Below are 12525 nucleotides of genomic sequence, written 5' to 3' on the forward strand. Positions count from 1 at the left end.
TTCTTTTTAAAAATGTGATCTATTTTTGTTTTTTTTGCTAAACATCAGTCACTGTTTCTAACTGCATTTCCCACAGATCACCTGTCTGTCGATGATTTTAAGTTGATTAGTTTGAGTTTCTTTGACCTGCTCGTTAGTCTTTCAATGGTGATGAGATAAAGAGCCAGATATTGTTGTCAGGAGTTCAAGGAGAAATAACCAAAGCTAAAAGAGAGTAAATATTGGACATAGATTCATCAGATCAATTTTATATTTGCTGTTCTTAAGTCGTACATGAAGGTAATGAAGAGACAGTGTTGGAACATACTGTATGTAGGTAAAAGTGTGTTTTTATAATATGTGAATGCCTTTGTGTACAAATCAAATCATCACTTTCCTAAAATTAAAAAGAATGATTCTGCAAACAAATTAATTAAAACATGTTTTAAAAGATCTGTGAATCTAATTTGTTAGTTAGTTCATCTTTATCTGTTCAGGAAATCACATTGAGACCAAAATCTCTTCAGCAAGAGACCTGAGAACAAATTACATACATACAAGATCACAAGAAGACAGTTCATTCACACAAAACAACCATCACACACACACACACACACACACACACACACACATTAAAACAAAAAACTAAAAAATATCAGCGAGTAAAACTTTAAAGTCTCTCAGTCTCAGTTTAAAAAATATAATAACTAATATGTAATAAAGTCATTTGAGTTACTTTCATGTCCTGGAACTGTCCGTGTGAAACATGATCACACTGTTCACACTAGAGTTTCCTCATCAGTGTTCATTAACCACAAAGAAAGAAAAAGAAAGATATTTAAGAAGTGAGGGTGCAGCCTTTAAAGTCAGATGAACACACATATACAATGAGTTCCTGTTCTTCTCTCAGATAGAAACTGTCTCTGTTCATTGTGGTTCAGTCTGTTGGAGGATGAGGATGAACATCTGCAGCTGCCTGTTAGCTTTAGTTCTGGGCTGTAATGTGACAGCAGGTAAGAACTTTACTCTTTTTCATCAGCTTTAATAATAATGTTCATGTTTGTTCATGTCATAGAGTGAGTGATGAATGTGGTGCAACTCTTTATTTTTACTGGTGTTTTCAGGTTAAAAGAGTGCAGCATGATACATCTTATAGGAAGTATTGATAATTATTTCCTGTCCTATTTTAAGCTGCTACTATCCAGTCCATATTAAAGAAATCTAACTTAGTTCCTCCTTAAGATTCTTATTCTTACTTACAGAGCTTTGCACAGTCAGGCTTGCTGTCTGTCTCACACAAACGCCTTAAGACCCGAGGTGATCGAGTTTTTGAAGTCGTAGCATCTAAACTATGTAACGCTCTGCCTGCTCCCTCACAGTCTGCTGACTCTGTGGATTCATTTAAAAAGCAGCTAAAGACAAACTCGTTTAGACAGGCAGGGTAACCTGTAAGCACCAGGTCAGCATTTTATGGTTTTATTGTGTTTTTTAGTTTTGCACTATTTAATCATGTGACTTGGGTGGTCACTTCATCTGCTATGAATCTTTCTTTTTTGTATATTGTATTACGTGCTTGTAAAGCACTTGCTGTACAAATACATTTACTTACTTTTACTTTTTACATATAAAGTATGTTGTCCATTGTTTCCAGTATTTTACATATTGTTCATATCGTAGTCTGAAGGTAAAGGTCAGTTTCTCCATACAGTGAATTTAGCTGATGTATAAAGTATTTTATAGAGATTTTAGTGATTTGTTGAAACACGTTCAGGTTCATTGTCATATTCATGTATTTGAATAAATCAAGTTCAAAGTTCTTTGTTGGTCACGTACACAAAACAAACAATACAATGTGCAGTGAAATGCAGTTTAGGCCCTCCTAGATTAGCTTATAGCTGCTAAGATTAAAGATAGAAATAGTAATAAAGATGAAAAGGAAATCAAAAATAAAAATATTATATTATATATATACAATTTATTATATATATACAATTTAAATATATATATATATATATATAAATAATGTAATATATATATATATATATATATATATATATATATATATATATATATATATATTACATTATATAAAACATACACTACGACCATATAAATAAACATATTATAAACAAACATTAATATTGATAGTAAAAAGAGATGAACAGTAATATGAAGGTGCAAACATAGTCTAACCTACATATATTTATATGATCTAAAAATGATCTAAAATATCTACAGACTCACACAGTGACAAGAGACGGTGGTGCACAAATGTGCACGCACACAAAACCACATGTAAGGTTGCAGTGCATTGTGACCACTGCCCCCCCACCACACACACATTAGCTGATGGTGTGAATGATGTAAAGTCAGAAGTTAAAAGTGAAGTGCAGTAATGCTTTAAGGTCTTCATGTTTTTCATGATTAGCAGTTTGCACTCGACAGTTAAATGTGATTCTGACTCTGATGGAAAACAACTTTTCAGTTCTTTGCAATATTAGAAATGTTGACATTCTGAAAATGGATGTTTAGTTATTGTAAACTGTGTTTCTTTTGCAGAAATAATCCATCAAGTAGTCAAAGAGGAGCAACGAGTCTCTCTGCATTGTTCTCACTCTGTGGAGGGTAAAGTGACGTGGAGCAGAGAGATTAATGGAAACACAGTTGACATATTTATAGTTGATGGTGACAGAGACCAAAGATTCAATGACCCCCACAAACGATACAGTTCATTAGTAGATAAGTCACTGTTCATCCTCAGAGTTGCTGTCTCAGACACTGGAAAATACTTGTGTAATAATGAAGCAGCTGTGGAACTGACGGTGATCCCATCAGGTAACATCAAACTCTGTCAAAGTTATTGTGGTAAATTAATAACCAGCTTTTTATGGTCAGTGAAGAAAAATATCTTTTTAAAGTTCTCTAATACGTCATTTCTATTGTTCTTTTCCTTTTAAAGGAACAGGTCGTCTTGTTCATGTAGAGTCACACAGGAAACAAACACCTGAATTAAGTCCTTTTCTCTAAAACCTCATTTAGGAACTTATAACCAACAGTCAGGAGCCCAAATGAACATTAAAGCTGTTTTTCTTGCTGTAATCATTCCTCCTGTTCATACTGACCATTAGAAGATCCCTTCATAATGACCTTACAATGGAAGTGATGGAAGACAAAATCCACAGTCCTCCTTCTGTGCAAAAATGTATTTAAAAGTTTATCTGAAGCTAATATGAAGCTTCAGCGTCCAAATGAGTCAAATCAAGTAGATATCTTTCAACGTTACAGTCTTTTTAGTGCCAAAGTTCCTCTTTTTGTTACTATACTTCCACCTGCAGCTCAACAGGGAAACACTGTCCGAGGAAACACAAAGAGGGAATTTGATGCTAAAAAGACTGTAAATGTGTCAGATATCCACTTGATATGACTAACTCAGACTGCTGAAGCTGAATAGAAGCTTCACACAGACTTTTAAATGACTGTGTGGACACACTGTGGATTTTGGCCTCCATCACTTCCATTGAAAGCACATTTGAAGGATCTTTTAATATCCAGTATGAACAGGAGGAATGATTACAGCGAGGAAAACCTCTTTCACTGTTCATATGGACACCTGACTGCTGGTTTAAGATTATAACATTTTCAATAAGCATCACTTCAAAGTGTGATCACAGTGTGTTCTGCACAGGACACTTTGCAGTGTAAAAATAAACTCATCAGTGCAGAAACTGTTTCTAAATGACCTCAAACCTTTATTTATCTGTCATATTTCTGTACTGATGTTTCTGTTAATTAGTGGCAGACACAAACAGTCTGATCAGCTGATATCAGCCAATATATTAGTGCAGCTTTAAGTTAGGTATCAATACAGTAAGAGAACTTTTAGTGACTGTAACAATTCTCCACTTTGTGTAGAAACAGAAGTTAGTTTATCAAAGAAAATCTTGTTTTGGAACAAAACTCTTCCATGTGTCACTGACTTTATCATGAATACATGTGTTTATGATGGCATGTTATAAAACATGAATCTTGGTTTTTACTAACTTAATGTTTGTTGCTCACAGGAACAACAACAGTCAGTATTGCAGAGAAGTCCAACGTCACTCTGACATGTCCTGATGATGGAGGGTCACATGTTCCAACATGGACCAGAGAGATTGATGGAAAACAAATCAGTTGTCATGTTTCAGCTGTTCACAAGTATCTGAATATACCAGACGTGCAGCCTGGTGACTCTGGACTGTACTACTGTGGTGGAAAACCAGCTGCGTATCTAAACGTGATCAAAGGTGATCAGTCTGAGAGAGGTGAGACACAAGAACTCAAAGACACACACAAAAATATGAAGGCAGGTAAAGCACAGAGAAGAAGTTATTTAAAGGAATAATCTGACATTTTGGTAAATTTATTAACATGTTTAACTTTCTTACTGAGAGTTAGAAGAGAAGATCAACCAGTGGTGGAATGTAACTAAGTACATTTACTTAAATACAGTTTTTAGGAACCATTTGATGTTACTTTCTACTTCCTGTCCGCTAGATCTCAGAGGAGAATATTGTACTTTTTACTCCACTACATTTATTTGAATGTGATAGTTACAAGTGTCTTTCCAGATCTATATTTTACAAATAAAACAGATGATGTATTTATATTTGTAATTAATTTAGATCACTTTGTAGAGATCTGTTTCTACTTTGACACATAAGAGTATTTTCTATTGATGGGTGTCAAAAAACATGAAAAATTTCTAAGAGAGGTGAAAACTTTTTACAAGCAACGTATATTCTGTATATGTAAAATACAGACGGGTGACAAATGAATGGAAAAACTGGTACCACCACTTAGATCGATACCACATTCATATCAAACACATTAACACATCAACTACAGGCTGTTATACATTTATTTTTGTAACATTTACTGTGACGGTCTATGAAATGTCAATTTTAAATATTAATTTTGGTCTCAGATTTATATCAATAAAAACTCATGATACAAGTTTGGTTTCAGGCAGGTCATCAAATGCATATTCAGTAAAGTAAACATTTTGCAGAGTCAGGCTCTTTCTGTGTGTGACGTGTACATATGAGCAGGAAAAGAGATGGAGACCAAGTGCACATACACAACTATTTTGGCCGTCCGACAAAAAATGTCCCACCAAAGTTAAAAACAAACCTACAACCTTGATTTGAACGATCCCACACAGAAGATAAAAAGACACCTTCAACTACAACAACACCTGCACATAAACTTGTTTAAACTGCATTTATTTAATGCACTAACTATATGTTTATTGTCATAAAGTGCTTGGTACTTGGTACATTCTGGGCTTGAAGCTTGAAGGTCATATTCACTGTGAAATCGCTGCATTTGACTGTTAAATGTAAACTTTCTTATTTATTTAAAAGTTCTGTTTCTTTTTTCAGAAATGATCCATCAAATAGTCGAGGAGAAGGAACATGTCTTTCTGCATTGTTCTCACTCTGTGGAGGGTAAAGTGACGTGGAGCAGAGAGATTAATGGAAACACAGTTGACATACTTACAGTTGATGGTGACAGAGAGCAAAGATTCAATGACCCCCACAAACGATACGGTTCATTAGCAGATAAGTCGCTGCTCATCCTCAAAACTGCTGTCTCAGACTCTGGAAAATACTTGTGTAATAATAAAGCAGCTGTGGAACGGACGGTGATCCCATCAGGTAACATTAAACTTTATGTTTATATTTTTAAAGATCAAATCTCCTCCTTACATGTATTTATAAAGTGGTTCATACACACTACATTTGGCATGTAAAATTAAATGATATAGTACATTTCAAATGTAGAAATGTAGTGTAAACAATTAGCAGTGTATCTTTGTCTCAGCTGTTACCACATCTGTTTTATATGTTACATGTTCCTGTTTTATGTTTTGGTGAGCAGAAGACATTTTTTCCACTCTGATGATCAATAAAGTTGATTCCATTTTATTCTATTCTATTCTATCAGATTCAGTAAATATGTCTTTAAAAGAAAAGTGTGACATTTTAACATTAACATTATAACATTTACTGTGACGGTCTATGAAATGTCAATTTTAAATATCACTTTTGGTCTCAGATTTATATCAATAAAAACTCATGATACAAGTTTGGTTTCAGGCAGGTCATCAAATGCATATTCAGTAAAGTAAACATTTTGCAGAGTCAGGCTCTTTCTGTGTGTGACGTGTACATATGAGCAGGAAAAGAGATGGAGACCAAGTGCACATACACAACTATTTTGGCCATCCAACAAAAACTGTCCCACCAAAGTTAAAAACAAACCTACAACCTTGATTTGAACGATCCCACACAGAAGATAAAAAGACACCTTCAACTACACCTGCACACACAAACACAGGTATGATCACATGATGAAACAAAGTTGTAACAGGTGTACGTCGGAGCTTACAACGAAGATGTGAAAACATGAGTTCAAAGATGAAGATATGTATTCAGAGTATGTGGAAAAGACACTAGATTTACAGTAATATTGTCTATACCAAGATTAAAATGAAAGAAACTAATTAGTGATTGTGAATGTTTCCTTGTCTTCCAGCCTCTCCTTACCTGTGGCAGATGCCTGTTCGTGTGGTGATCGTAATACTTTATTTAATCCTGATGATCAGCATCACCGTCACTACCTGGAGAAGAGGTGAATGACCTGAAAGTTGTGGATATGAAAATGTTGAGCAGCAAATATTGTTTTAAATACAGTCAGATGATATTTTAAACTCAAGAAAGACTCAATATTTTCAGATTTTACTTATAACAGCAGAAATAACTGGATATCAACTAGCAAACACTCACAGACATTATAGTAGCTCAGAGATTTGTACAAAGATGAACTGAGCAGAAGTTTGGCTGAATCAGACAAATAAATATTGAGTGACGGCCATTTTAATTCATTATGTTCCTGTAGCGCCACTTATTGGTGAAATGTGGTCAAATGAACCAGGATGGTTCAAAGTTGAAATGTGCACATCATCTAAATTTGAATTTATGAGTCATAGCAGTTTATGTCCGATCTGTCACACTTACTTAAATTATAGAAAATGGTCATAATAACTTTTTTTTCAGTCTCATTCAAATATTATATGTATCAGTTTTGATTCAAATTGAGTCATTAGCCAAAATATGAAGTGCCTCAGAACGACCACATGATGGTGCTATTGCTATAATTGGTTCTTTCTCACATTCATTGTCCCAAGGCCCAACTTTCTACTAGATATCTTTAAAATTGAAGAAGTAGCCTTTGAGATATCCTCATAATTAACAGACAAAGACATGGACAGACATGTCATGTTCCTCATTACTGTAACCATTAACATAAACATAATGCACTCTTTTAAATGTGTGATGCTGACTGATGAAGTTGCAACAGAAGTGAATTGAAAATATCTTTAATCATCTCTATGTTTACCTTCTCTCCATTGTAGTGCAACAGATACAGAAGCAACACACAGCAGAAACAGAAAATCATCTCTGATCCTCCATCACACAGAAACAAGAGCGGTAAAAACCAACCTGTCAACAGTGTTCATCCTCATACAGTCTGACAGGAAACAGGTCTGGTTGACAGAGGTGGTGAACAACCCGCACAGCTAAACAGTCTCTTTCTCTCTTTCACGTTGACTAAACTATGAGCTTTGGGCTAAATTTATATTCCAACTAAATATGAAAACTGAATATACTTTTAAAAGAATTACAATTATTATTGTAGTGATGTTGACTTACTGTTACTTTGCATTTACGCATGCAGCAGGGGGAGAAGAAAATATGTAGCCGCAATGTCATGACAGCTTATATATGGACATTTCAGTATTTAGAAATAAAGCAACTTGCTGCAAACCTTTAAAATGACTTGTATGTGTCATTTTTGCATTTCTGAAACTTTTTTTTGCCTTTGACAGACATCTGTCAGCTCTGGCTAGCTAACATATTACACATATTCCAGTGAGAAGCAGCAGCTTCACTTCTGTTACACTGGAACCACTTACATCAGCTGATGATGTAACTGTATGCATCATTTATTTAAACAGTGTGGAAATGTCAGTGTGTGAAAATAGGACATCATTAAAGCAGAGGTATGAATCATGTTGAAATACATTTTTAATAGATGTAACTATTAAATACATACTGAGTCCTTATCTTGTATTTGTTAAATCATCATAGCAACCGTATTACAGCGCAATATGACAACAGAAAATACTTCTGAAATAATTACAAAACATATGCTTGACTTGAATTTAATGTAATATTAGCCTATACTGTTACTTTGCTTTAAACAGAAGTATTTTGGAGTGAAAACCATCATTTTTGATCAACAAAGTTCTGTATTACACATAACTTCTAGTCTAGTATTATATGACAACCCAAACTGCTAGAAAATAGATTAATTGATTGATAATTCAGTGTTATGATATCTGTAAGAGCAGATAGAATATATATGTATTCACGCATTGATACAATGACTAGCAGCTCCTAATGTGGTATCTACGTGTAAATGTCTATGCCCACACAGTATTTTTAGTCATCTACAGAAAGTTCACCAAAAAAAGGAATCATCAATTTGTGCTGACCATAAAAAGAAGATATTTTAAGGATGGGGCATATTGTTAGAGGAACACAGGTATATAAGCAGACAGCTGAGTTCCTGTTCAGACAGAAGCTGTGGTCAATGATGATGTGTATGAGGATGTGGGTGAACATTTACTGTTGCCTGTTAGCCTTAGCTCTGGGCTGTACCATCAGTGCAGGTAAGGGAATGTTGTTTTTTGAGTTATTTTTAACAGATTTCTTATTGTTTACAGTTTCTTCATCTGCTCATCAGGGATCCATATACAGTGGTACATTTCATGCAGTACACATGTATGCATGTACACAGAAAGTGTTGTAAATCTTAGTGTATATCACCGTTACAAATACAATTATAAAATTCCTGTTTGAGGACTAAAGTCCATCTGATCTGCAGTAAACTGTGAGGTTCCTTACTTTCTGGGCTTGAAGGTTGTGTCAGAAAAGTTTATTTATAATGTAGAAACACCGATTAACAAGGTGGTACCACTGTCTAGTAAGACATTTATAAGCATTAACTAATTAACTACAACTCTTCATTATTCTTCTGATGTCGTCTTTATCGCCTGTATTTATTTATTTGTATATAGTGTACATACAGTGGCGTGGTGTGGGGAAAACTTTTGAGGAAGCCAAGTGAGACAGGAAAGACTATGTTGCCGCTTTAACAGCCAATGTAATGTAACCAGATGAGCTATTAGAATGCCGGTGTCATTTTATAAAAAAATTGTATCTCTCTCTCTCACACACACAATAGTCGACACTTGCGTTTACTGACACGCTCTCTCTCTCTTTCTCTCTCAAACATAAGTTCTAAACATCTTATCAATTTATGCATTTTCTTATTGATTTATGCAACCCTCCACCCAAATGCATAACCGGCCGCTTAAGGCACAGTAAAGGTTCGATAATGAATAAAAGAAGCATTATCAGTCGTCTACATGTATCAAACCCATGACTTACAAACCTCGTTGTATGTGCTTGAAATACACAAATACTTTCCATACTTCCTTATCGTTTAAAACTAGACCAAATGTTCATTATACAACATGACCTAAAGCACTTAACAACCCAGTAACAGACCTGCAGAGGTTATAAACAAACAAAACAAATACCATCTATTCAGGTGCACGTGACCTGTATTAGCCTGTAACCCTAACCCTATGAGTGCTGTCCGTGGTGCTGATTTTCTATACGTAAACAACCACAGCTTGTAGACCTCGCAGAGAGTGCCCTGTAGATCATCCTCAATAAGAAGCTGTACCAGCTCTGTTGGTGGCTTGTGAAACAACTTGTTGTTGTACAGCATGTGCAGCTCATTCCTTAACTTCTGCTCATCAAGGAATGGATATGTCTTGATCAGCTGTGCCAACTCGCTGCTGGGAAATGCAGCGGGCTTGCAGAAAGATCACTCCCTGCTTAGCACTGCCTTCTTGTCAAGTGATTTCTGGCTGCCCTTCACCTCTCGTTCGTATCAACACTAATATTTTGCCTACTGTAGTAGCCTGTTTCAATTTTGGTACTAACTCTGGATTGTACTTTAAGAGCTCACTCCCGTCTTCGGCTCAGGTTTTTTTGATCTAACCAAATTTACCTGTTTCCCACTGAACATTCCTGGGAACAATCCAAATCTGCAGCCGTGGATCTATTGCCCCCCTATGTCTCCCTGCAATTGTTAAATCTTCAGGGATTCCTAGAAAAAGGCGCAAAGGAAGAATTGCTGCACTTTTGGGGGTTAGACACAGGTTTTCTAGTATTACAGCTAGGGTGATTGGCACCCACAAACTGCATATTACGTTTTCCCAAGGTACTGCTGGGAGCTCTTCTTTTGTTTGATTCAAGTTTATGATTTTTGTTAACTGCCACAATTTGTGGTTAATTCTTGTTCAGTTTGCCAATGTTCTATGCCGTCCTCGTCAAAATATGCGCGTTCCAGCCAAAAAAGTGTTCTTATGCCTTTAGTCTCTATATTCCCCTCGTTTAGAAAATGACTTGGGGTCAAGACCTCATCATCACTATTACTTTCTACTATTTGCTCAGCCATTCACCGTATACTTATGTTGTGTTCTGTTTATGTAGTTTTACTCTTATGTGTTGTGTTTTATTCTACTATCTTCTCTTATGTCCTTTAGTGTTATTTTAATGTGCTTGGTACAGTCTTATGCCCTCTCTGCACATGTGTGTGTGTGTGCGTGCACGTGTGCACGTGTGTGTGTGTGTGTGCGTGTGTGTGTGTGCATGTGTGTGTGTGTGTGTGTGTGTGTGTGTATGGTGTGTGTGGTCTGCACAGGCTTATTTGCCCATGCTTTGTCTTTGGCACTCTGCCACTTTGTCCTCCACCTCCTTATCTAAAAAGTGTGGACATTTTGCCCAGGCTCATACGAGCTGACAATTAATTATTTACAGGTACTTTCCTAGACGAGCCCTGGCCGTTTGGCTCAGGTTCATGCAACTGACATTTAAACAATATTTATGGGTACTTTCCAAACTAGTCCTGGCCGTTGGCTCAGGCTCATGCAATTTTAACACTAAAAAAAAGGCCTTTTGATTATATTTTGTATATATACATATATGTACACCACTTTACGCTAGCTTTAGCAAAACCACCAATCTTTTAGGTGATTTAAAAAACGCCTTCATCCTATGGGCGTAAATTCATCAACTCATTTTATCCTAATACGCTGGCTTATTTATTCTCGAGATATGCTACTTCACCCGTGCAGACCTCCCACCTTTGGAAGTGGTATCCGTGAACTTCTTTAACTTTAAATGCTACAAAAACTTATACTTGTGTCTGTTTTGACTAGGTGTAGCACAGTACTGGCAGTAGTTTATTCTCACATTTTCACTATATGGAGACGTTGGTTAAGAAGACCTCAACACAACAATCTACCAGATTCAACTTAATGAATGGTCCAGGATGGAGATACCATGTGATACCAATTTAACCTTTCCTTAGTTTTATATTGGTGTCAGGGATGTACTGCTCTGATCTTTCTAGCTATCCCTGATTTACTGCCAACCTAATCAACCCTCCCGCAAAAACCACAGTTGCCAACATCCAAACAGCTATACCTACGTTAAATATAGTTTCACCACATTCATTCCTTTCCGCACCATGGTTTTGCTGAGGCATAACAACAAATACGGACGACAAAGACAGACAAAAACACTCAACACATATTACACCCCGCTGCCTGGCCTCTTATGATTACTTAAATTTAGATAAGTTGGGTTCAAGGGAATAGATCATTTACCTGGGCGGATCATATCTCCCACACACAAGTTTGTTGACACTGGAGGAAACATCAGTGTTCATGAACCACACAGAAAGAAAGAAAGTGAAAGAAGGACACTGAAGAAGTGAGAGTGCAGCTGTTGAAGTCAGAGGAACACACGTATACACTGAGTTCCTGTTCTTCCCTGAGATAGAAACTGTCTCTGTTCATTGTGGTTCAGTCTGTTGGAGGATGAGGATGAACATCTGCAGCTGCCTGTTAGCTTTAGTTCTGGGCTGTAATGTGACAGCAGGTAAGAACTTTACTCTTTTTCATCAGCTTTAATAATAATGTTCATGTTTGTTCATGTCATAGAGTGAGTGATGAATGTGGTGCAACTTTTTATTTTTACTGGTGTTTTCAGGTTAAAAGAGTGCAGCATGATACATCTTATAGGCACATATAAAGTATGTTGTCCATTGTTTCCAGTATTTTACATATTGTTCATATCGTAGTCTGAAGGTAAAGGTCAGTTTCTCCATACAGTGAATTTAGCTGATGTATAAAGTATTTTATAGAGATTTTAGTGATTTGTTGAAACACGTTCAGGTTCATTGTCATATTCATGTATTTGAATAAATCAAGTTCAAAGTTGTTTATTGGTCACGTACACAAAACAAACAATACAATGTGCAGTGAAATGCAGTTTAGGCCCTCCTAGATTAGCTTAT

The 12525-nt window shown here is 36.0% G+C and overlaps 2 protein-coding genes and 3 gene segments (V, D, J or C); 3 read left to right on the forward strand and 2 right to left on the reverse strand.

Annotated features, from left to right (window-relative positions):
- Positions 1–12525, forward strand: part of LOC121913208 — an 899212-nt gene that overhangs the window by 613308 nt on the left and 273379 nt on the right.
- Positions 1–12525, reverse strand: part of LOC121913212 — a 747540-nt gene that overhangs the window by 602705 nt on the left and 132310 nt on the right.
- LOC121913210 overlaps positions 1–12525 on the forward strand; it is a 756822-nt gene that overhangs the window by 599229 nt on the left and 145068 nt on the right.
- The window catches only part of LOC121913183 (transcription initiation factor TFIID subunit 12-like), a 133199-nt gene that overhangs the window by 35445 nt on the left and 85229 nt on the right, over positions 1–12525 (reverse strand).
- The window catches only part of LOC121913206, a 36082-nt gene continuing 35552 nt past the window's right edge, over positions 11996–12525 (forward strand). For all 6 annotated transcript variants that reach the window (XM_042435914.1, XM_042435915.1, XM_042435918.1 and 3 more), the window contains exon 1: positions 11996–12107. In XM_042435914.1, the coding sequence (XP_042291848.1) occupies positions 12047–12107 (61 nt within the window). In that variant the 5' untranslated portion in view covers positions 11996–12046. The remainder of the gene's footprint in view (positions 12108–12525) is intronic.

Source organism: Thunnus maccoyii, chromosome 15 (assembly GCF_910596095.1).
Source record: "Thunnus maccoyii chromosome 15, fThuMac1.1, whole genome shotgun sequence".
Classification (NCBI taxonomy): domain Eukaryota; kingdom Metazoa; phylum Chordata; class Actinopteri; order Scombriformes; family Scombridae; genus Thunnus; species Thunnus maccoyii.